The 26583-nt window shown below is 48.1% G+C and overlaps 1 protein-coding gene across 1 annotated transcript; it reads right to left on the bottom strand.

Moving 5' to 3' along the window:
- Positions 1–729: 729 nt before the first annotated feature.
- Positions 730–26061, bottom strand: LOC135817603 (collagen alpha-2(I) chain-like). The gene is made up of 6 exons (XM_065330821.1): positions 25863–26061; positions 25709–25767; positions 17502–17588; positions 13688–13877; positions 10247–10347; positions 730–4455 (listed from the first exon to the last, which is right to left on the bottom strand). Exons 1-6 carry the CDS (start codon positions 25899–25901, stop codon positions 1626–1628), a joined length of 3306 nt encoding a protein of 1101 aa, XP_065186893.1. The 5' UTR covers positions 25902–26061; the 3' UTR covers positions 730–1625.
- Positions 26062–26583: the final 522 nt, after the last annotated feature.

Below are 26583 nucleotides of genomic sequence, written 5' to 3'. Positions count from 1 at the left end.
TGTGTAAGCAAAAAAATAATTCGTTCACCCTAAGTTGTTTGTAAACTTAGATCAGTAGTTCTCAGTGTTGTATATTGCACCTCCTTGAAGTTGTTAACTTATCTCTTAGCTTGTGATTCCAACTGTTTTTTTGATTAGTGGCTTTTGTTCTCACCTCACGGTGGATACAAGTAAATGTACATGTATTTTAATCAATAAGAGATCATACATGGAGAAGGGACCGCTCATAAGGCCAACGGATGGCACCAAAAGTAAATAACTGCCAAGCGTGTGCAACTGGTGGTGAGTGGCCATCATGACTTGCTTTCAGAAGTATGCCATTTTTCATAATGCTGTATTCGTGCATATGAGATGTGAGACCGAGCACGTTCAACGATGGCAACACTCATCCGCCACTTGTGGAGTAGGCAATGTGATAAAGCCATGACTGCATCTATATGGCAGCCACTCAACTGTGATCAAGTGATATGTGCAAACAAGCATTGCTCAGAAAGATACTGTCTCAAAGCAACATTTACACAAATTATTAATTACGACATTGTTTCAGTATATTATTTACTTGATCAATGGACGGCGGAATTGTTCTGGGCAAGGTGAGGGTGATTCACAGGCCTAGTTCGTTTCCTGGAAGCTAAATTTGCAACCCTTCAACTGCACTAAAAACCGGCAGATTTAAGCACACAATGGTGCTGCAGCTGGGTGCTGATAGCCGAGCCCCAAACCACTCAATCAAAGATAGAAGCAAATGGATCCAAACAGAATGGGCCAATAGAAAAAAACGGATGGTTCCCAGCAAATACAAGCCAAGATGGAGATCCAATACAAGTAATAAGGGAAAATTGAATGTAACAAGGGCAGTTGTGAGTTCCATGCATCAAACTTGCTAGATACAGGGCCTAATAAAAACTAAGCAACCAGCGCTGCTGCTGCTGCTGCTGCGGCAAAGCATAGTGCATTGTGTGGCAATAAGTGCAGAACCAGCTACATGTACAAGCTGGCCGGGACAATCCAAACAAATCAACAAGCAATAATTACAGGCAAAATAGGACAGAGGCCAGCAAATTGAACTGATTACTCCAGGTACAGTGTTCAACATTGATAGCCAAATAGAAGAAAGATTACTGGAGTTATGGCAATTGCTATGACAAAGTTCAGACTTGAAAGGACGTCTGCAAACAATGCAACCAATAAACCACAGAGAAGACAAGACAACCAAGGCGTGTGTGGTGGTGATGGGGTTACTGTGGACATGTCTCCTATTCAACTATTCGCTAGCCCAAAGGAAAGCAAATAGATGAGAGAGAGAGAGAGAGAGAGAGAGAGAGAGAGAGAGAGAGAGAGAGAGAGAGAGAGAGAGAGAGAGAGAGAGAGAGAGAGAGAGAGAGAGAGAGAGAGAGAGAGAGAAATAAAATCCGTGAATATCACAAGGAGAAGGTATGGAAAACGACAACACACTCACTCACTGGCTTGAATGAATATCTACCCAAGCTATAAAGACATGCAGAAGATACACGCGTGCCCATGCACACATACACATATCATTGCATACCGTACTAGGTAAATGCAGGCAGAGGACAAATGGCAGGTACAAATGAAACGATGGGAGAAAAAAAAGGAGACGATTGTTAACGTCCATCAATCCAATCATGATGTGCAGGTGGAGCACCAGCGTAATAACGCTCGTCACGACGGTTATCACGACGGTCATCGCGACGATCGTCACGACGATCATCACGATGATCTTCAGGCCGCCTCGGACGCTCAGAAGACATGCGACCTCCACCTGCAGAAGAGGAATAGGCTCCTCTGTGAGGGTGTTCTCCATGACTCGGATGATCTGAAGGACGATGGTTGACATCTTCTGATTTGGGATGTGACGAGTGCGTGTCGACATGTCGAGTATTCGCTGAACGCGACGTGTACGGTGAGCGACTACGGGATGAATTTCCTGCTGAATGCAGCGGCCTGTCATCTGCGGAATCAGTCGGTGCGGATTGAACAGTCTTGCTTTTGCCCTTGTCAGATGTAGGTGATGACACTCTTTTCGACGCTGGACCTGGATTCTGAGAAACAGATCCAGGTGCAGATGAATGCGTAGTTGTTGAAGTTTTCTGAGAGGACGATGTACTCGAGGCAACAGCAGCCGCTGTCTTGTCGTTTGAGGCAGAAGATGATGTAGTTGGAACAGCAGTGAAGGGTTTATACGACTGTGCAGATGCTGCAGCCATCGCTGCTTTCTTTGACTGGGCAGCAGCCAATGCAGCTGCTGCAGCTGCAGCCTGAGCACTGTGACCAGGCAATGGTGGCAACCCCACCATAGATGGGAATGGCATTATGCCTGGTGGTGGTGGCAAGACAGGAGGTAGGTATGGCGGGAAAGCAACACCAGCAGCAGCAGGTTGAGGAAGTGCGCCAACAACTTGCGGGGTGGACTGCTGAAGGTCACTGTCGAATGGAGCTGTACGCTGGCGCTCCTCGGTGAACCAGATACGGAAAAGCTCAGGATCTGGCCGATCCCAACGTGCATCAGGCTGCCGGCTTAGCACCTGACGGAAAGCAGCGTCATAACTCAGCCAAGCCGGTGTGCTATAACGCGTGCTCATCTCTACAACGAAGGATTGGTAGCGTATCATCTCCAAAGCACGGCTAGGATGTTTGGTCAAGTGGCAGCGCATGAAGCGGCTCCACGACAGCAGCCAAGCAGCTATAGTCTTGATGTTGCTGACACCATCAGATCGCAAAACATCCTGATCAGTGCGATCCTTTGCATCTTCCTGAGCTAGGCGCACTGCAGCAGCGGGATGCATGGCGCTAAATGTCAAGTGATGGAAGTGAAGATAGTCACCACTTTCTGCAACTCTCCTCAAGTGACTCGGCACTGGCACCAGAGGTGGAGGAGCTCCTTTCGGGTACAGCAGACTAACACCATATTCTGATGATGATATATCAGTGTGGATGGGTGTCTTGTCAGCATAGCGAGCGGTTGGAAGAGATGAACTAGCGGTTTCTGATGATGTGAACTCACTGAGAGCACCACCCGAGCTAGAGTCCCCAGAAGTATTGAGAAGCTTGACAACCTGCACAACTTGGTCAATCTGAGCTCCAGTTAAGCCCACTTGATCACCTGCTCCCAATGCTAACTTCTGCAATAAGGAAGATCTGATAGCACTCCTATTTGCAGAGGCGATCTGTGCCGCTGCCGATGCAGTTCCAACTGCTGGACTGGACTTATTACCATTAGAAGCAGCAGCAGTTTGAGGGCCAGCAACGACACCACGCGGCGGTGTTGCAACCGGAGATGCAGCTCTCGGAGCTGCAGAACTTCGCCGAGACGACCCTGGAGCAGCCGAGTCAGGATGGGCAGCAGAACTTGCTGCTCGATTGCTTGCACTATACCTCTCAGCATTGTGTCGACCATCAGGTGCCGATGCCCCAGGTGGAGGTACAGATGAATAGGAAGCTGGTGGCCGAGAAGAATCACGTGACTCCCTTTCTCGCTCCACAGGCACATCGCTAGGACCAGCAGCCCTCCATGCTTGGCGTTGTTGTTGCTGCTCACTTCTCCCTTTGTCTGGGTGGGGCGCTTGTGATCGGCGAAGGGGGGAATTGCCGAAGTCATAGATACCACCTGGACCAGATGGGCCTGGATTGGGTGGTCGCCGCGGGGTTTCATAGGCACTTGGGTGCTGGCTATGCGTTGCTGATGTAGCAGTGGCAGATTGCGCCGGCCTGCCATAGGATGATGCAGTATTGCTAGCAGAGCGTGCAACAGCTTCTGCCTTGCCATACACCCCACCAGCATGTCCACCAGCATGTCCAGCAGCATGTTCAGCAGCATGGTCACTAGTATGTCCACCGGTATGTCCAGGATGTGCTGCACCGTGGTCACCAGCACGTCCAGTAGCATGTCTAGGATGCACTGCACCATGGTCACCAGCATGTCCAGCAGTATGTCCAGCAGTATGTCCACCAGCATGGTCAGGATGTGCTGCACCGTGGTCACCAATATGTCCAGCAGTATGTCCAGCAGCATGTCTAGGATGCACTGCACCATGGTCACCAGCATGCACACTGCCTGCTGCCTTTGCTGCTGCTGGTGGCACCTTACTGTATGCTTTGCTATGCTCACCAGAATGCGCAGTCATTGATGGTTGTGGTGCAGCACGAGATGAAGAGTGAGACATGGCAGCTGCATGCAACGGGGTGCTACCAGAATAACCATATGACGGTGGGTATGATGTAGAATGACCAGCATTAGATGATGGTGGATACGGATGAGCCGCACTAGATCCACTTGCTGCTGCTTGTCCAGCAACAGCTTCATGACTGTGCACTGCTGCAGCAGCCTGCGGTGGTGGCCTGCTGGCTGATGCAGGCGATTGTGATGGCTTGAGTGGCTTGTCGGGATAAGTTCCATAGTAGTGCGATTTCTGTGAAGACGAGGGAGCGCCGTCGCTACATTAAATACACCACAGAATAGGTGAAAAGCAGGAAACAAATATAGGCACATTACTCAAAGACATCAACAACAAAAAAAGGAGAAGAGGAAAAAGAAGACGAAAAGAAAAGGGCAAATGTCGGACCAGCTTGCATAAACACAATACAAACGGGGCATGTGAAAACCCATGCACGTTCATTTCACACATTGATTGTGAAAGGTATATTTGTAGCATTTTGGGCATACCAGTGGACACCTAAATCATACCCATGCCAAGGTGAAACGGATGAGCATGGCAGATTTCAGATAAAAATGGTGCTGATAACTGCAAAACCCATCACTCGATTCATAATGGAGGAAGCATTGGCAATCATGGATTTGCGGAAAACCCCAACCCCACCATTAAAAAGCAAACTGATGAACAGTATACAAAAGATACAGCCAGCTTGATATACCAGCACACAGCCCACTGATTGTGCCAAAGTACAGTCTCACCTCCTACCGTTGACATTCACAAAAATTAAGCAAGCAGTCTTTAGATGTAGATGCTGAGACACCTTGTCAAAGAACATTGCACTCCAAGTACATGCAGATGAGACTGTATCTTATCACAACAGTTTAACAGTAAACAATTTCGACCCAAAGAATCATCAGCATGGATCAGTAACTCGAAATAAGTTCTGTGGAAGGAAGTTGACATGTCGAATTTTTCCCGAGGCCTGAATCAATCGAACTGAGTCATTTTTGTGCTAATCCGTTGCCTTCAAGTTGCTCAACTGTCGTATGAAATTGCGGTGTAACAAAATCAAATGTAGCTCCAAAACACAATACATTTGTTCTGAGGCCAGAGTCTTTCGAGCTGAGCCATTTTATGCCGGTCCATTGCCCTCAAGTTACCCAATTTTCGCATCAAATTGTGCTGCAACGGAAGTAGCTCCAAAATGGAGACCACTTGATGTTTATCGTGTTACAAAATGCCATGGCTCCAACACCTCCAGTACACAGGAGTGATAACGCCTTGTTCGTACCTCCATTAGTTTTTAATTCTTTATTAGTGAAAAGTTGGTTTATCAGCAAGAGACAAGCTACTGTCTAAGAGAAGCAGCCGCGTGGAAAATCCCCCGGGAAATAATTTTCAAAATATGCTTGCCATCTTTACATTTGTGAAAATAATATTGGTAAATTCGTGTCTACAGGTGCCTCGCAGGAAGAAGTTTCAAAATAGCCGTAAATAAAACAATCGATGCCGACATACTACTATGATGAAATAATGAAATAAAGATGCGTACACTCAGATTCAGACACATTTTTCTTCGATAGTTTTCAGTAAACCTACATTGAATGGTGTACATCTCTCACACAATACACTTAGATTTTCACACCCTCATGTTTTCTTTTCCACTAGTCTCACACCCTGATGACATTGTACTTTGTAACCAACCTTGCACCCTTGTGGTCAGCTGTGCTCACATTTTTAACATTCAATCAGGCGTGCATGTTAGCACATTGTGAGCATGCTTCGCTTCTCTTATTTTAGGTTAAAGGGGAAGTATACCCTAAAATCAAATTTTCACCAGTTGTAGTCTTCGGGGTGCTGAGTCGAATGGTCTTGGTCCGAGGAAGCTGAGACGCTCCCTTCCTACTTGAATCCCAATCGAACTCGCGCACTTCCACCGAAACTGGGTGACTGCGCCCTACTAGATGGGGATTTGTATGCAAAATGTCACTAAAAGCGCCATCTCGTTCTTATAAAAGCATGGATGACCGCGATTGGCCCATATGTTGTAGTCTTTTGGACGCTGAGTCGACTGGTTTTGGTCCGAAAAGGCTGCGATGCAGCGTTCCTCCTTTATTCCCAATCGAACATGGTTGAACAAGCGGTCTCGTGCTCCTGCGTACACCAGTCACCTGGTCACCGTGCCTGCAGGGTACAACTTACTAGCCTGTTTGACCTTTTTTGGGTGCAGTCCTGTCACTCGAGTTGAACTCGAGTTGAACCTTGGTGTGAAAGTTGTCGCCTGCTGGCGCGGTGACCAGGTGATTTGGGCACCCAGGAGCACGTGACCGCTTGTTCAACCATGTTCGATTGGGAATAAAGGAGGAACGCTGCATCCCAGCCTTTTCGGACCAAAACCAGTCGACTCAGCGTCCAAAAGACTACAACATATGGGCCAATCGCGGTCATCCGTGCTTTTATAAGAACGAAATGGCGCTTTTAGTGACATTTTGCACACAAATCCCCATCTAGTAGGGCGCAGTCACCCAGTTTCGGTGGAAGTGCGCGAGTTCGATTGGGATTCAAGTAGGAAGGGAGCGTCGCAGCTTCCTCGGACCAAGACCATTCGTCTCAGCACCCAGAAGACTACAACTGGTGAAAATTTGATTTTAGGGTATACTTCCCCTTTAAGGTAGCTCAATGCCAAAGAATTGGTCCAAAGGTTCGTCTGTTTTTTCTTCAGCACCTCTCTATAGATGTATGGAGCAAGAAATGACCATTTTATTGGTGGGGTACTTGGGCATCATCTTCCAGTATGCCACTTTGAAAAATATCGGGTTTTGCGATTTTGCGGAAATATTGCATGACTCTCCAGACTTTGTTATAGTGTTGAAACGATCTCACCGGATACTCGTTAGCTCGCTCGCCAGAAACTCGGCTCGTTTGTGGGGCCAGCTCGTTTGCACTAACGAACACCGTACACTGCACTCCGTACACATGGCAGTACATGTCGACCGGGGAGTCGTAAAATATTTTACGACTCCCTGGTCGATCGAGAGTCCAGTCCCGCGCAAAGTGAAAATCATGACACTTGAGTTGACAATAGTCGTTGCACTTGCAGCTTTGGTGGACTCTACTGATGTCTTGTTCCGCATCTGCTGACCTGTCGCAGGATATGCTTCGGTCACCTCTCCATTCGAGTGAAAGTAAATAATTACGCTCAGTCGTTTGGAAGTTTTCTCCCGCGATGCAGCGAAGACCAGGGCTACTTGCAATCTTTGCAAAACGGTCTATTCTTACAAAGGCTACTCGACGACGACGCTGAAAAGACATCTCGACACCAAACAGCAGTCCGAAGTGAAGCAGCAGCAACCCCAAATGCCGGCGGTGATAATTATTTGAACCAGCTGAAAAAATCGAACTTAGAAAAAAAATTGTTCAAAAAAATCATATTTGCCACATCAATGAAACTCGTTAGCTCGCTCGATAGCTTGCTCGTTAGTGGAACTGATCGCTCGTTTGTTATAGAGACGCTCGTTTCAACACTACTTTGTTAGTTCTGCAACTTGGGTGCATTAAAGTTGATTGGAACATTTACCTCAGAGCATAGCATATTGCGATCTCGCTTACACAAAGTTTTTGAACCAAAATACCGAGACTGAAAGCTAATTTGAGCCTGTTCCTTTTCGTGCATACCATGGTACACTGTACCGATAAGACGTAGCCGCCACTGGACATCAATCGGATGTGGCTGAATCAACTTGCTGCGCTTGACAAGACTCTTGGAAAATCTTGTCATATCGCTCTGACAGCTGGAGGGTCGCACCAGCCAAAAGTCGCAGCTCGCTCTTCAAGGAATACGCACTCGATGAGCTGACTGCCTCGGTAATCGCGGGATTCGCGCACCCTACAACAACTATGATACTGTATACATAACAGAATTTGACAATCAGAGTACATTCTACAATATGGAGAATTCAAGGGTCTTGTAAGGCTTATACTGATGCAAAACATTGAGGTGGAAGTTAACAAAAAAAATTATAGTATGTCACACTATAAACAGATGGCGAGGAGATAACGATTTTATAACCGGACTTTTATTCATGCAATATCAAACGGTGGAAACAAAGCGCAATAGCAACGATGAAAGTGAACGTTTGATATTGCATGAATAAAAGTTTCCACGTGTGAATCTAGCTTGTACTGTTGATTGCGGTCATTTTTCAAATAAAGTGAATTTCGAAATTGTCACCCCTAAGGCCCATTTACTGAGATCATGGCTCATGTGCATTGCTCGCTTGCGAAGTCAAAGGAAGATAGGAAAAACCTGTTCCCAACACAGATCAATTAGTGATACAGCATACATATTGCTCTTGAGAAAAAAATCAAATGAGTCATGTATCTGTTGACAATGTCGAGCCAATGCATCCTATCCGAGGCAAGCTGCTTCGCTTCCAAAAGAGACAGGTTGAGAAGTAAAAGATCATTCAATGATCAGCAGGAAACCCGCACATTTTCTATGTATTAAAGCGGATTTCATGGGACTTCTAATTAGGTGAACTTGCCCAGTTCAAGGTTCAAATTATTAGACATTGTTAATTTGTTATGTAGGAACCGTACAGCCTGAAATTTGTCTTGAAAGAAACTTCTAAATAAGCAGCGGGTTCGAATTAAGCCATATTTCAAAATATCAGGATTCCACCTGTACCACTTTTTGCGGCATTCACAATGGTCACAAAATACCATATTCTCTGTTTTCGCTTTCCAAGATTCATCCACACACGAAAAATAAGTGTTCACTTTCAATCAAATCCAGGCTAGAAATAAAACAAGTTATGCCAGGTGGGGACAACTATTCTTTGATCAGCAACTGCTGCACACATGTACTACCATGTATGAATGTAAAAGTGGCCAGACACAATGTCCTGGCAATTCAAGCTGGGATCACCATCCAAGTCCATATGGCAAGCACAAAATTAAAGAGTGGTACCATTTGCGGCCTTTCAATATTACAATGTTCCTCTACTCCTCTCCTGCACGCGCTCTTCAGTCAACCAGCTGCTACCCTCGGTAGCCATCACACACAACAAAAATTCCAACAACCAAAGGTTACGGGTACAGTCAACTTCGCTAATAACGACTGCGGATATAACGACAATTCGCGAATAACGACAGAATTTCTATGCCCAGAGCAAAGTCACATCCAACTGTAATACATATAATGGGACTTCGGGTATAACGACACTTCGCGAATAAGGACACTTTTCTGATGCCCCGCCGAGTGTCGTTATAAGCGAAGTTGACTGTAGTTGGGTATTAACACTGAAATTCCTCTTGACAACTGTTTCGCATACAAAAAGGCTCGTCAGAAAGGTGATGCTGAACAGGATAATCTGATGGACATGGTCAATTAATGATTTATACTGTAGAAAATACGTGGAAGATACTGGGCAAGGTGCGACACCGAGAGAGAGAGAGAGAGAGAGAGAGAGAGAGAGAGAGAGAGAGAGAGAGAGCCATGTCCATGTCCATCAGATCGTACTATTCAGTATCACCTTCTCAGTACCCGTAACCCTTCCTTGTTGGAATCTTTGTTGTGTGTAACAGCTAACGAGGGTAGCAGCTACTGTAAAACCGGAAAGTCTAACGACCAAAAAGTTTAACGTTTTTGTAATTTCGGCATAACGTGCAGAAAGTTTAACGATGGCTACCTGGCCACCCATTTATAGGCACATCTCTACACAGACATCTAAAGCCGAGTTCGCGATAACGTTTCTTCAAATAACGAAAACAATTGGTTGTTAAAACAGTAGACTTTGTCACTCGTTAGACTCTCCGATTTTACAGTAGTAGGCTGAGCGCTCTTCAGAGCGCATGGAGGAGAGGAGTAGAGCAACAACATAAATCTAGAGCCAGAGAACACTTGTGCACGTTTCTCCCCTTTTTCCCAGTGCCGAGGTCAGAGCCATGGCGCTTCTTCAGCTTGAGCACTACAAGATCTGCAGCATATAAATCCAACAGAAACTTTGGGTTCATAGTGAAAACAGGTCCCCCCCCCATACAAACACATACATGCCTCTTTCATATCTTACTATGGAGGATGAGAAGACTCTCCAGGAGGGGGACCTCTACTGCCAGCGGAGGGACCTGGCGGGCCATGATATTCTGGAGGAGCATGTGCAGGCTGACTCCACTGCACAAACAAAGAGGAAAGAGAGGGAGAAGAGAGAGTAGAGATAAGAGATTAGAAAGAGTGAGAGAGAGAGAGAGAGAGAGAGAGAGAGAGAGAGAGAGAGAGAGAGAGAGAGAGAGAGAGAGAGAGAGAGAGGCAGAAAGAGAAAGAGAGAGGGAGGGAGAGAGAAAGGGAGGACATCTTGAATTGGGGCTGCACTATTTCGACGCATCTTAAATTTGTATCCATTGCTGCCGCATGTACGCTGCATGCTTGCAGTTCATGGGTGCCCAGGCACGCATTCAGGCGTTCACAGAAAACAGAAATTCGAGTTGTATTCTAGGTCGTGCGATACCTTCGAGTACTAATTCTTGACCCCGCCAGTCAAAGTGACTGTCATGTACAAGTACGCCAGTACATGCCTTATACGTACTTAAAAATGCATGGCGTAATTTCCATTTCGGCGTGTTTCCATGTGCATGACACCCCAAAAGCCAGCAAAAACAAGCACTAACGCGAGGTTACAAGTGTACACATGCAGTGGTGAACGCAAGTTAACCCTTGTTAAAACACCGATATACAGAGCATGTTGAGGCGACTTCAAACTTTCGCCATTCGTTCAATCCTTGTCCGAATTCAACGATCGAAAGGTCTATTTGTATCAGGAAGGCCTCAGCTGTCGGCTCTGAAAAAACCCGAAGACGATCTGAGGTCCTGGAGCAGAGCTATGACACTCGAACAAAATTTGCTGGCACGAATCAGCTCACGCAGGCGTGAATTTGAAACGGGCGCAAGGGGGTTTCCCTGACTCGCTGCCCACGCATTCACACATGACGCACGTCATTTTGCAGCTGCATTTCTCAGCTCTCTCCTGCAAAAAACTGACCGTTCCGCGATCGAAATAGTTGAAATGGCTGAGAATTTAGTGCCGCGCTCGTAGGCCTGGCATTGGAGCGCTCTCATCGCGCTGCGGCGTTACCCCTACGACTGTCAATTGCGAACTGAGTATGGCTGTGTTTGTCTTGCTGAGAGCTTTCCATAGAGCCCAAGATTGTGAGAATCCTCCGAAGGCTATCGAAAGTACAGCTAGATGAAAATGTGAGTTTGTGAAAATCATGCGTCGGCTGAAATCTATTTAGGTGCTAAAGGGTTAAAGGGGAAGTTCACCCTAAAATGAAAACTTCACAACTGGTAGCGAAAAATGCACTGATTCCAATGGTGAAGGTCCCAGGTTGATCGGAGCAGCCACTCCCGAGTTATACCAGCTTGAAATTTGCACTAAATTTGGTAACATCATGATGACGTCATTAACTCAGACTAGGTCTCTTAACCCTTTGAGACCCCACTGAAAGTACGACAATTTACTCACCTTAAAAAAAACATGCACTTTCGTCCGTATCGCTATCAAACATTCACCGATTTTTACAAACTAACCACCGTTGGAAAGGTATTTCCAAGACGAAGAGACTAGTACCACACTCAAGCCAGCTACCTGCACAGCCTCTGCTCTGCGTGGCTTAGAATGCCGCCCAAAAGAGCAGCCGTGCGCGAACAGCTTCAGCAAAGTTCAAACAGCCGCCATTCCATTCTCCTTCATCGCATTGACTTCAAACAAACTACAGCGGTAAGCTCGTTTCAAGCGCAAAATTTTGGTGTGCAGCATGCTTGAGTATGACGTTCCATTCCGGGGAAATCGCCTGCCAAGTGCAGCGTGAAAATTTGAATTTTTCGATCTAAGTGAATTTTTCAGTTTGTCTCCGACTTCGAGTCTCACCACGGCAGCATCGTAACTCTTAGAGACTTCGGATAACTTCGACGTGATAGCCAAGGTTCTTCTTGAAACGTACATACTTTGTTTATGAAAATCGGTGAAGGAACACCAGAGATATAATTATTTTAGTGTCACTGTATACCAAACAATCGAATTCGATCGTTGGGGTCTCAAAGGGTTAAAGACTCTTATAGCAACGATAGCTGACAATATCTGAATGAGACAGATCAAGACTAGCACCAAATAGCGGCCTAATCCACAAAACTGGCGAAGCCATGTGAATCGACCACCAATGCACACCCGGTCTACACCACACAGAGTACATCGGTATAGAACGACCAAGATTGTTACCTATGCACACCCTACACTTGCTGGGTAACCAGTATAGACAGCACGCTGCTTTGATATAAGCAGACACTAGATGCGCTGGTATTTTGAAGTGAAATTGGAGTTACTTTACCAACCAGCTTCAGCAACTGAGTACTGGAAACCCAGAGCCAACACACATACCAACAACCATAACCATGAAAGCTATATTAATGGTACACTGGATCGTGAAGCCAAAACTAGCCAACCTGTCGGAAGGCGACCTTCTTTTTGACACATCCACGCACTTACACGTCGAGATGTCACCGGTGTGCGTGGACGCCCGAAATCGAACCTGGCCACGGCAGTCAAGGCAAGCACAGCTGCCAGAGACATGCCACTGAAGACCATGACTGATCTGAGTGGGCTCAGAATGCGTGCTTTGGGCAAGCAATCATGGAGGGAACTCTCAGCCTGAGCTGGTTTTGCTCGCGGCTGCAACGCACGGGGTAGTGAACCCAGGACAGAAGCGGACCAGGCATCATGACTTTGCACATCTATCGTTATGCTGCTTCATTACGCGACCTGTTTTATTATTATTATTATTATTATTATTATTATTACGCACTTACATGTATACTTAGACATCCACACACACTTGCACCTCCCCCCCCCCCCCCCCCCCCCCCAACACCAGGGGCGTATCCAGGATATTTCCAAGGGGGGGGGGGGGGCACTTTTCTCCCACTCCGACCACAAATGATATTTCAAACCTAGCGCTAGTGATGCGCAAATGCTAGGGGACCACGCTATCTCTAGGGCGTGCAGGTCGCATCATGGACATGGGTGCATGGATTAGTGATCACACCTTAACTGTGGACGGAAAAAATAGGGACCCCCCCCCCCCCCCTTAGATCTACCCCTGCACACTCACACAGACACACTAGCACAGTTGTGCTCAGTGAAACCCGACCAAAATGCATATTTGACGGCCTCAAATTGCACGGCCCTTGACACCCTGGAAGTGGAACGAGCGCTGCCGGACGTACACATGTACTATACCAGTACAGTGATGTAATCGGAACTGGTCCAGGGCGCCAGTTTGCACTTCTGGCCGGATTTCAGCGAGCACAACTGTACTACACACAGACACACATATACACAAGGGTGCATGCACACACACACACACACACACACACACACACACACACACACACAGACGAGCACACACACACAGACGAGCACACACGTACATACCCAATAACATAATTTTAAACTACATACAGGTAAGTGGTTTTCACTAGCGGACTGGGAAGGACGATGAGCAGCTTGTGGATCTGATGCGTGGCCTGCAGAAACATGGGCAGCTGGATCAGAACTGGGAGGAGCGTACTGAGAATAGTAGCCTTGACTGCTAGAGTTTGGTGCATGGCTTGTGGCGACTGTTGGACCAGAAGCGTAATGTGGATCATAACTGTAATCAATCAAATCAAACACAGGCAGAAAAGTTCCTTCACAACTTGCACTACAACTGTCAGCATCAACCAGGTATGTTACTTGAAAAACATTTCCTAATATGAGCGAAAACGACCCTTAGAGATTTCGTAATTTTTTCGAGAAAAAGTCGATTTGTGACGTTCAACGATTTTTTGATCGCACTGCAAACAGTGCGACGAGTTCTTTACTTCTTGAACTCCTTGCTTGAAGTAAATGTTTTGAAGTTAGTTGAAGTCGCGTCGAGTGGCGAATCAAGTGTTCATTGATCTTGACGCAATGGCTGCGCACGCCAGAGCTGCTCGCAGAGCACACACGGCGGTTATTGTGTACAGTTCGCGCCTGGTCGGGAGTGGATGCTGAAGTAGCCGCTGAAGTTCAGAGTGAGGATGGGACGTTCTTTGGTTCCGACATCGATGTCGACAGCGAGGCGGAATCACAGCGGTTATCTCCTGCTGCGAAGCAGCTCAAGGTGGCGGATGACTTGTCAGAGGCGGAAGAGTCGTCCTCTGAGATAACATCTGAGTCTGAGGCTAGTGACGGCAGCGATGTCATGTCTTCAGCTGCGGATGAACAAATGGAAGATGAGATTGTGGAACGACTCCAAGCTGGATGCAGCTGCGAATGTGTTGATCATTCCCCCGCAATCTTCAGCCATTCTTGATTATTCTTGTTGCTTACTGCACTATTTCAAAGGTATTCAAGCTGCCCACCCACTTTTAGAACACTGAATATTCATTACACACATACATTGCACCAATTTGGAGTACATCTTGTATATTGGTGTATAGGCCCGGTTTAAATCGGAATGTGGGTGTTTCACCTTTTCGCACGACCCTTTCTGATCATTGCTCAATTGTCGTATCTTGACTACACCGTACTGCTGTACGGCATACTACACCGTACTACTGTCTTGGACATGGAAATCCAGTCGATTGACCGGGGCCGGCGCCCTCAGCACGTACAGAACGTTGCATGCAGTGCACAATCAATCATGTTGATCCGGCCGATGCAACCAGCAGCGCATAATTATTACATGCTCGCGTGTACTGCTTATACGGACGGCTGCATGGCCAGCGCCCTGGGGCCGCTAGACGTGCGACCGGATTTCCATGTCCACGACAGTACATCGTACTGCTGTACGATGCTGTCATTCCATGCTATAGTCTGTTTCAAAAAGATTCACAATCAGGTTTGGGTCTTAAAAAGTATGAAGATAAGGGAAATTTGGACAACAAAGTACTGTATAAGCAGAAATATTCGTCTGGAATTTAATTTCGTCTTTTTCGTCCAAGGAGCTTTTGGACTAAATTAAATGTAGGACGAATATCGATTTGTCCAGCATTTCTATACACTCTTATGATCCATGGACGAAATTTTCAACCGGACGAACTCCTTTTCTTTGGAGTTGGACGAAATTATTGACCGACGAAATTTTCTGCCTCTACAGTACATAGAATGGCTTGTTAGGACACGGCAAATTGTTCTGTGAAGGTTTCGGAACAATTGGACCAACCGTTAAGGAGTTAGAATTTCGGCCAGGTTTTCGGCCTTTTCCCATGGTTTACAATTTGCCCAGGAAGCCAGCATCAATTTTTTATCAAAACCCACGATTTATCCTTTCCTTTTTGGCCTTGTGGTTATGAATGCTGTCTGCTGACCATGAAGTTGTGAGTTCAAATCCCAACCTATCCTCAAGTCAAACTTTTTTTTCATTGTTTTGGTGATCAAGCTGGTACAAGACAAAGAAGATGGCTGCACCAAGCGACTTGTTGTTGGAGCTCGCGCTTCCTGCCGAACTGACTGACACTTGACTGGCTCACGCCATGTGAACACACCCACAACACTGCAATGGTGTGAGTGAATTATAATGGAAGTCATCGCGCTGTAGCTTTTTGAGATTTATTTTAGTATTTCAAGATCGCCAATTTATTTGAATTTAGCAGTCAACGCCGTCTTCTATCAGCGTTCACAATTACAAGCGTCTGCTTTTCTCAAAATGTCGTCGAAGTCATACGGATAGCTTTGCCAAGTCATGGCCTTGGGAATGAGTCCGTGTCGATGTCGTTTTCATCACACGGTGAGTAAATTGCATCGCAGCTCAAAGAAACTATTTTGGTCACAAAACGGACCCATGCAGCTCGTCAACATTTACAACACTTTCGTTTCGACATGTCCTCTCTGACTCCATTATCGATACGAGGAAGAACTCGTTTGTTGTAAACCAGACGTACATGACTGTGTCAACGTGAGTGAGTTGTCATTTTTCCTGCTTTCGCGCGGAATATTTCTTCGAGTTCACAGTCAGTTTTTCCAGGCAGCGCTCGAGTGCTCATACGGTAAGACGCCGAACTCCGCGGGCGATCGCCAGGATTGTAAATCTTTTTGAAACGGACTGTAGCTTGTGATCTTACCTGCTCGAGTTACCGTAGAATCCCGCGGGTAAGCCCACCCGCGTATACGCCCATGCTAGCGCATAAGTCCAGGTCAAGTTCAAACATCTGGAAGCCTCGTCGTACAAGCCCATGGGCCTAGGTCGTACCAAGAGTCCATAAACTATGGACTCTTGGTCGTACCATGTACATGTACGTTTTCGTTTGTTTGTACATTTCAACACAATCATCGATTGTTTGTGTTTGAATACTGGCTTTCAGCAATGTACTTCTCACTTCCTTGGTACTTTCCAATAGCACAATTTTGGTGTCAGCGTATAAGCCCATGCCCGCGGATAAGCCCATGTTCTTGTATAAGCCCACCGAAATGTCCTTGTGAAACAGGTAAGTCCTTGGGCATATCCGCGGGATTCTGCGGTAGTCTTAGTTTTACCTCAGTCGTAGCAGGTTGACTGGGGATTGTGCGGACTTTCCTCGCTGTACTGTACATGTGCATAGTGCATGATGTGTACATGCTAGCTAAAAAATCAAAGACGCGGGACGTCAATTGTAAGAAAATGCGATCCTTGTTCGATGATGCAAAATCCACAGCCGCGTAATCCACGGGGATAGGCATAGTGTACACTTTTTCAAGTCACATGTCCTTCTAAAGCAGCCCAAAAACTGTCATGCTACACTCGTGTACAACTAGCACTTCCGCTAGTTGTGTCTGGCAGGGTTCAAACACTTCCATTCTACACTATTTGATTTAAGCTAGTTTGTCACATATGTGTGTTAGTTGAGTGTATACGCCTTGCACCAGTATCTTAATCTCGTCTACAAAATAGCATTCTCTTATCCAACTCTTTTCATTCAACATCTGCTCTCTTATGACGAGTTCCTCTTATCTTATGGAACGAAACACGCTTGTCAGGAGTAACTACTTGCTGCCGTGGAGTGCTGCTGGTGAACTGTTCGTGCCGAGGTTAGCAAGCACTGTGTGGTCTCGTCTGGTCGAAAAAAAGAGCCTACTACAAGGTCAGGAAATACCATCATTCTTTTTAGTGCAGCCATGGCATTGGCACATTGGTCACACTTTAACTTTGGTGGAGCGAAGCGGAAACAATTTACTGCTTAAAACGCAATGCTTTGCAGGATTATAGTCGTCACAACACATTGCACAGCACATCACGCACGGAACACAGTGTAAGTACTGTTGAAATTTCACTCACTGCTGATACGATGAACGATAACTTGCAGGTGGGGCACCTCGGTTTTTGTCATGATGTTCAGCTGGAGCTACTGCTGCTGCTGCTGGTCTGCATATAACAAAACAATGGCATTGATAGAAAATACTTAGTGCTCTACCGACCACAGGGGTTGCGTGGGACATGCTGCACCATGAGTGCGTACACATTGATATTGCCCATCGGTGTAGCGGCCATTAGAAAATCCGCTGACTCCCCCATGAAATAATTCGCATAAACTCTACATCCCCGCAAAAAAAGCAGTGTAACTGAATGAAAACATGATCGAAGTTGCTCAATTTGTTTGCTCATCGCCGGTAAAGCGCATTTTTCGGCGCGTAGGCAGCGACCGAAAATGCGGGGGGGGGGGGGCTGGTGATTGTGCGGACTTTTCTCGCTGTACTGTACATGCACATAGTGCATGATGTGTATATAATATCAAGAGTATAATTATAACCCCCCAAGAGTGTACAACTCCTGATACCCTTTCTATGGGGTACGCCGACTGCGAAAACTCACATCACGTGGTGCAGTGTCGCAGTTGTACGTTTCCGGCCCGTTTTTAGCGAGCAGCAGAGTACTAAAAAAAGCACTCTCTAACAGAAACTCACTGCGCGTATGCAAATCCCCAGCATGAGCACGGCAGATTTTCGGATTGCGCGCACGCTATCCTACGTTTGTAAATTACACTTCGGAGGCTCCGGCTACGAATGTGACAGTGTGTTAGGCCTCAAATCTTCGCTTTTCAAATAATTCACAGCGATTTAAAGAGAAAATTTACACAAACTCCAACCTCGTCCCCTTGATATTCTCGCCCTTTCCCACACTCCTTTGGCCTTTTTCTTCGCTTCAAATTGTTGCAGTTGCAGATTTATTTCTCTTTGGACGTAGCCGTATAGCCTACATACGTGTTGATTGCAGAGCCATGTCATCCGTTAGTGACCTCCCCAGTTAGGGGACGGCTGGTTCTGCGCGTCCCACGCAGCATGACCCGCTTGTGGCAAATCGTGGAGCTGCAGAGATCCAGAGTGGGAATGCTGTGCCTGAGAGGCCACCACAGCCCACCCAGCGTGATTTGCTTTCTGCCGCATCCCCCACTGTCTGCAGAAGTGGTGGGGTGCCGGCTATGCCCATGCCGCATGGAGGCTACCCGCCTATGGGTCGTTTCATCTACCACCGCACGGGCTAGCTCCGACTGGAGAGCATCCGTTTTCGGCTGCACAGCAGGCTGTAGGGCTCTGTGTTTCCGCCCAGAACGAAGCACTGCCTGGCCCAGGGACTGATGTCCTGGAGTCCAGCAGTGATGCAGCCAACACTGGCACTAGTAATATTGGAGAGCCTGCAGCCAAACGAGCCGCCAGAGCTCTGGACTTCGCACCGGCCACTGCGGTGGCGAGTCGCAAATTCCTTTTCAACGCCCCTGAGGCGGTGACGAGTTACGTTGAGAAATATTTTCGGTCTCCGCTCTCTGACGAGCAGCGGAAGGCCATGCACGAGGACCATCCACGGCCTGACACGGCAGCAGCCTATGTGCCCAAGGTGGATGATACAGTGTTGCGCTGGGCTGGTTCCCGCTTCCCAAAGACATCCGACTCACAGTGGGCGGCTGTTCAACGTGATGTGGCATCGCTCTCTGGTCCGGTTGCATGCATGCTCTCCGCCCTGGTCGAGGCAGAGGAAGGTGTTCCGGCAGTGGAGGAACTCTCCGTACCATCGGCGGAAGTCAAGGATGTGCTCCAGCGCACACTTGTCCTGGTCGGAGACCCGATGGCTTCGATTAATGGCATCCGCCGCCAGTCCATCATCGAGGCTGTGGACAAAGACGTGGCAAGAGTAACCAAAGGTATCCCACCGCCAGGCACTGGGAAGGAGCTGTTTGGTGAGGAGTTTATCTCAGCCATCTCCACGAAAGTGGATTCCGAGGCGACGTTGAATGAGGCGCAGAGGCTGGCGCGCAAGCCACAGCCAAAGCCGGGTTTTCAGCGAAAGGGGTTCGCGTTCCAGACACCGCGTACCCTGAAGCTGCATACCTTTTTCAGTCGCCAGTACGGCAGGGACCGCCAGCAGCCACCCCACCGAGGCTCATTTCGCCCCACCGCGGAAGACCGCAAGGGCAGTGGACACCAGGGTCGAGGGGCAAGTCACCACCTCGCCCTCAGGCCCAGTAGTGGGCCATGCGGGGCAGCTCCGAGAATCGCCAACACCATCATCGGAGCTGCAGCTTCCCGTTCCTTGGCGATGGGAGGTACATCATCCACCTCCACCCACTGGTCGCATTGCGGTGGCCTGGCAGAACTGGGAGCAACTGACGGCGGACCCATGGGTTCGCAGTACCGTCCGGCATGGCCTGCGTATCCCATTGCTGGCTCACCCTCATCAGCGGCATGCTCCCAGACAGATGCACCTGGCTCAGGCGGAGCAGGTTGCTCTGCAGGAGGCCCTGTCCAACATGGCAGCAGCGGGGGGGGGGGGGGGGGGCATCGAGCCCACTACAGTGCGAGACGCGACATTCAAGAGCACGCACTTCATGGTACCCAAGAGCGGTGGTCGATGGAGGCTAGTGTTCAACCTCAAAGCGCTGAACGAGTTTGTGGACAACTCCCATTTCAAGATGGAAACGTTGGCAGTAGTACCCGAGCTAGTTCAGCAGAACTGGTGGTTGGCAAAACTCAATCTGAAGGACGCCTTTCACTCGGTACCGGTGCACATTCACAGCCGACGCCTCCTCCAGTTCATGTGGAACGACCAGGTATGGCAGTACACTTGCCTCCTGTTCGGTCTGTCGGAGTCACTCCGCACGTTCACCAAGGTGCTTCGTCCAGTAGCAGCGTGGCTCCGTGCAATGGGTCTGCTCATCGTTGTCTATCTGGACGACTGGCTGTTAATAGCACACTCCCCTGCTCTAGTGGCACAGCAGATCCAGTTTGTGGCAGCCCTCCTAGAACGACTGGGCTTCATAGTCAACCGCCAGAAATCTATCATGGAGCCGACGCAGATCCTGACGTTTCTCGGAGTCGAAGTGAACTTGGTGCGCATGGAATTTTCCTTGCCTCGCGACAAGCTGGACAAGATTCGCTCCGAGTGCCGTCGCCTGCGCAATAACGGATTTGCTACCCTCGCCGAACTGCGTTCACTGACAGGCAAGATGGTTGCAGCGCGCCCTGCAGTACACCTCGCTATGCTTCATGTCCGGGGACTGCAGTTCCTGCTGAACGAGGCTCTGGCACACCGTCTCGAGACCCGATAGCTGGACGAATGGGCCTGCAGCGACCTGCGTTGGTGGATAACGACGGCGGGGTGCCCGATACCCATGCACAGAGACCCACCCTCGGACACCATGAGCTCAGATGCGTCCAATGTAGGATGGGGTGCTGCTGTGGATACGGCGCATGCCGGTGGGCCATGGTACGAGTCCGAAGCTGCGCACCACATCAACTGGAAAGAGCTGATCGCGGTATGGTTAGGTTTGAAAAGCCTGCTCCGCAACGCATCCAACCAAACCATCCGGTTGGAAATCGACAATACGACCACCGTGGCATACCTCAATCATCAGGGAGGCACTCATTCTCGGCGTCTGTGTACGCTTGCGATTCAGGTGCTGGAGTGGGCTGCAGCCCGACACCTGGAGCTGGAAGCGGTTCATGTGCCAGGAGCCCTGAATCACACAGCAGACTATCGGTCCCGTCACGTGGAGGAGACAGGCGACTGGATGCTCCCGTACGATGTGTTTACTACCATCCAATAGACATTTGGCCCGCTGAGTGTAGATCTGTTTGCGGCCCGCCACAATGCTCGCCTGCCCTGCTACCCGAGCTGGCGTCCAGATCCAGAGGCAGAAGCAGTGGATGCCTTCTCCACCCCTCCAGAGCTATGGGAGAATGCTTATGCCTTTCCGCCATTCAGCCTGCTCACCCGGTGTCTTCGCTACATCCGGCAACACGACATTCGACGGGTAATCGTGGTGGCTCCAGCCTGGCAGTCACAGGCTTATTACCCTCAGCTGCTCCGAATGTCCTGCAGTGCTCCGCTACGACTAGTGTTGTCAGACGTTCTGGAACCACAGGGACAAGTCCATCCACAGGCACAACGCCTACGACTGACCGTATGGAGTATCTCCGGGAAGCAGCCTCGCTGCGAGGCCTTTCGCAGGGAGCTGTCACTCTCTGGCTCTCCTCCTGGCGAACTAGCACCAACGCAACGTATCAGTCAGCATGACGACAGTGGGTGGGCTGGTGTTGCGAACGACGTGTGGATCCCGTATCGGCGGACCCTACTCAATTAGCCAACTTTCTAGCGACACAGTATGAGGCAGGCAAGCAATACCATACCCTGAACGTGTACCCTGAACGTGTACCGTTCGGCGGTGTCATCCACCGTACCGCCACTCCACGATAATGTACCCGTCGGACAATCGCCTAGCGTCGTCCGGGTTATGCGTGGTATCTACAATCAACGACCGCCATTGCCTCGTTATTCACGTACGTGGGACGTGGCCACTGTTCTAGAAAACATTCGGTCATTGGGCCCGAATACTGCTTTGACCCTGTCGCACCTGTCCTGGAAGCTGTGGATGCTGCTCGCACTGGCTCAGGCAGCAAGAGTATGTGAGATCTGTCACTTGGATATCCGCGCAATGCGCTTCCTGGCAGATGGTGTGGAGTTTGAGCTGACTCACGTCACCAAAACACAACGCTCTGGCGGCCCGCGGAAGTTCTTTGTGCCAGGTCTGCCGGCTGACCCGATCCTGTGCCCAGTGGAGTGCATCAAAGCCTATCTAGATGTGACTAAGTCCAGCCGCACTACACCAGCGCAGAGTGCTCTCGTTGTGTCCACTCGCCGACCGTTTCAGCCAGTCTCGACCTCAACTGTGGCCAGATGGGTGACAACACTGCTCCAAGCAGCAGGTGTTGAAAGTGACTTCTCAGCCCATTCTACGCGGAGTGCCTTCACTAGCGCTGAACGACAAGCCGGGGTGTCATTGGCGGATGTGTTGGCGACAGCTGACTGGTCACGGCCCAACACATTCATCCGCCACTATTACCGACCGCACAGCCAAGCTTCTTTTGGCCAAGCCGTCTTGACGGTTAGCACTGGGTGAGGAGTCTTCTCCAAGTGCGGACTGTGGTTCTGATTTCTATGCATGGTTTCTCATAGTGATCATGCCTGCTCCCTGATTATTTCACTATCCATGCCGTTGCTTTGCTTGTGTGGAACACTACAGTTGAATCTGTTTCATTATGATTTGAGAAAGTGTATCTGTCCGCAGCGGTTATAACATGCTGTTTCCTTCCGGCTTCTTTCTCTTGACAGAGTGTAGTGGCGATGGCAACATACATTAGTCATTAATTTCATACCTTGCTACTCATGTGAGGTTTTTTCTTTAAACATCACACTGTCACATTCGTAGCCGGGGCCTCCGAAGTGTAATTAGGAATTCCGCTAGGACCTGAAAGGTCTGACGTGGAATTCAGGTTACACTAGGAGGTGAAGGCGGAGAATGTGACAGTGTGTTCCCACCCGCGCCGCCCCTGTCTCATTCTCCGCTGTCAGACGTTGCCTTTTGCTTGTCCATAAATGAGCTCATCAAAGGCCAAAGGAGTCTGGGAAAGGGCGAGAATATCAAGGGGACGAGGTTGGAGTTTGTGTAAATTTTCTCTTTAACCCTTTATGTACTGCGCCCATCTCGAACCGTAAAAATATTTACGGTTCGGCACGCCGCACTTGGACGCACCGTTCGGCGGCGGCCTCTCTCTGATTGACTCGCGTTTTTTGCAGTGAACAGCTGAGATCCCACTGAAAATTTTGATGTATGATATGGGTAGGTCGCCATTTGAAAGTATGGAGACCGATCGCGGCGAAATGTGCGCTTCGCAAATGCAGCGCTCTGCGATATATTTTGCCAATTTCGATCGTGTTTTCGTTCCGTCACGCTGCTGCTAATAGAGATATAGCCTTCTCCAGCTAATGTCGACATCCTCTAGTCGTGATAGAAACCTGGAGAGAGCTGAAGCAGCGATATCTCCTCAGGATCTGAATCGAAACTGCCAATTTTCATCGCTGAAGCCATCACAGCATTCGCTCTCCAAGTAGCAGCGAGAGGGAGGGCAGGCGGAGGTCATCCCCTAGTAACTATTTCTTGTCTTCTCAATCACCAATCCTCGCTCGACGTGAGTAGATCAGCAAAAACTGCATATTTCAAATCTGAAATAATTGCAATAATTTGAATACTCGACGCAATTGTTTGCGTCTGGTATTTAGACGATACATCCGTTTTCCGCCCCTTCTGTTGCTGTTCATGCATGAACTAGTGCCTGTGGTATCCTTCTGTCACTGTGCGTCCCAATGGCCGTCCCTGATACGTCTATACTTTATTTCAAATGTAGCGATCTCAATTGTCAGAATTACGCACAATTGGCTCATAATTGGGTATTCCGTGTATGCCCTCCACTTATAGCTGCATGCTGGATTACAATATGTTGACAAATGGACCCATTCATTACTATAGATTCAGAAAAACATAACTTGCATATACAAAATGCGTCTAGATTTTATCCTATAGGTCCATCATTGACAAGGAGTACCCTACGCATACATTAGATGCGTGGTACATAAAGGGTTAAATCGCTGTTAATTATTTGAAAAGCGAAGATTTGAGGCCTAATACACTGTCACATTCTCCGCCTTCACCTCCTAGTGTAACCTGAATTCCACGTCAGACCTTTCAGGTCTTAGCGGAATTCCTAATTGTACGTAGTACAAAGGTATCTGAGACACGTGATGTGAGTTTTCGCCGTCGGAGACCCCATATGCAGAGTTGCACACTCTTGGGGGGTTATATACTCTTGATAATATGCTAGCTAAAAAAATCAAGGATTCTGTAATCCACGGGGACAGGCTTAGTGTACACTATTTCACATGTCCTTCTAAAGCGGCCCAAAAACTGTCATGCTACACTCGTGTACAACTACACTATGAAATATAATTGCTATACAGCCTGTCTGCCAGTGCGTGCACAGATAGTACTGGCTCCTACATGTCAGAACAGCACAGCCGTGAGGGCATGTATCAGAGCTGGTATAGGCCGTTGAAAGCAGATATCACAGCTTCTTGACAACGCGTAGCGCCTGCGCCAAGTGGTGAGAAAAAAGTCGCGCGTTTCGCATCGCCCACGCATTTTGTTTCTAGTGGCAGTAGCATCACTTTGACTGGAGAGCAGGTGAGGAGAAGACCATTTTCATTTTTCTTTCAACGAACTTGTCAATGACTTTCTAGTTTTCACAGTGTAGAGGAGAAACAGTAGCTGGTTTTTGTTTAGCCATTGGTGTGTCTGTACTGTCTGTACTGTCATTCGGATTAAGTCTCGAGCCAAGAAACCATGATTGATGTCTCTGTTAATTCGGTCACGGCGATTGCTGATTTCTTTTGGTTCTGTGACCAATCAACACTGGGTGTGTTTAATTATCCAGAGAGAAGCGAAAATCAAGACTCTCAGGTGCTGGTGAACACTCAGCAGGAAAACACTGTCTAAACAGCGAAAAAAAAGAAAATTTAAGAAGAAAACATAAACTTGTCCTTGTATCTTGCACGAGCTCCAGTCAAAGTGATACGGTGACCATTGGAAACACAAAAATCGTAGTAGGTGACGCAACTTTTGTTCGTCACCACTTCGGCCCGCGGTACGCATTTTCAAGAGGAACTTTGACTGCCTATTGCCCGTTTACGTGTTCACAGGTGGGCTGTACAAGTGTTGCATGCAACAAGGGTGTAGCACTATAATTATAGTCATAGCTAAAGCGATACAAGTAAAACAGGAGAAGCTCTAGGAGGGGTGGTGGTGGCTCCACATTGTTTGCTTGACTTCACGTCGCTCCGATCCAGAAATATTTATACACCCACTAGCTGCCGCACCAACCTCTAAATGCAAGCATGGGGCGGCTTCTGCAATATCGCAAAATATAGTCCGCACGAACTGGCTCATGGTTGGCTGGTCTTGTGACGACACCCTTGTGATGTGCAATGCAATTCCTTAGAAAAATCCAACCGTGCACTATACTACACTGTACTTGGTCCCGAAGGCCCCACATTAAAATACACGCCAGCCGGCCACTGACTGGAATTTCATTTGTATGAAGCGCTATAAAGGTGTATTGGTAGGTTCGAATAGTAACATACGGGATAGTACAACAACTCACACTCCAGTTTCGTATTCCCAAGGAGCTGGTGCTGCAGGTTGTGGCGGAGCATGAGGTTCCTGAAATTTACACAAAGGATAGCGAATCAAGCCACATACGTAGGGGAAGGAACCTTTCCAACAACCAGTAACGACGTGGCTAAAAAATAACTAACATTCTCGGGTGGCATGGGAGCTCCGTAATAGGCATCCATGTTGAAGACTAAGCGACGGCAAATTAAAACGCCGTTTCAATAGAAAAGGCGAGTGATTACATAACAAGAGAAAGACTTCAATAGCGGCAGTCCAGAGCACAACAGGAACTTTACTTGCGGAGTGCTTGTATTCGCGAGACCCAAAGACAAAAGTACAATTATTGATAAAAATCAAAATGTAGTTCTCAAATCCAACAAAAGATTTTCTTTGGTGACGTCCGGTCCACGTAGTGCGTAAGTCCGGCAGCTAGCTAGCTAGCCAGTAGATCTCTCCGCAGTGGACATGGTGGAGGCTGCATGCATGACTAGTCGACTAGACTGTATCACCATGATGACGTCGTCAAAATAATACGGGTACGCGGTGCACCGGCGTACGATCAACACTACACAAATAATTGTAGTCACTACCCTGACAACACTCAACAGTGATTACAATCAACGCCAACGGCCAGGGAATTATTTTTGTAGACGAAGTAGAATGTACTCCCGGGGGGATCCCGGTCCCGGGTACCCGGGCAGCTAACTACTTGAAAAGCGATCCTGTCAGCATTGAGCATTGTGGTCGTACAATCATGTAGTGATGTACACAGTACAGTACTACAGTTGATCGGTGATCTACCGGGTAGCCTTTCAAAGTAGTTTGCCTAGCCCGGCCGCCTTGATCAGTTGATGTGCCCGTAAC

This window comes from Sycon ciliatum, chromosome 5 (assembly GCF_964019385.1).
Source record: "Sycon ciliatum chromosome 5, ocSycCili1.1, whole genome shotgun sequence".
Taxonomy (NCBI): Eukaryota; Metazoa; Porifera; class Calcarea; order Leucosolenida; family Sycettidae; genus Sycon; species Sycon ciliatum.
Note: the sequence above shows the minus strand (reverse complement) of the source record. Positions and strands in the feature narration are given on the sequence as shown.

Excerpts from the sequence above, each read along its gene's own strand:
- LOC135817603 (XM_065330821.1), bottom strand. The coding sequence starts at position 25,901 with ATGGATGCCTATTACGGAGCTCCCATGCCACCCGAGAAT. Across the intron at positions 10,348-13,687 it reads CTAGTGAAAACCACTTACCT|TGGAGTCAGCCTGCACATGC; the intron begins GTATGTAGTTTA and ends TTGTTTGTGCAG. Across the intron at positions 4,456-10,246 it reads GAGTCTTCTCATCCTCCATA|CGACGGCGCTCCCTCGTCTT; the intron begins GTAAGATATGAA and ends TATTTAATGTAG.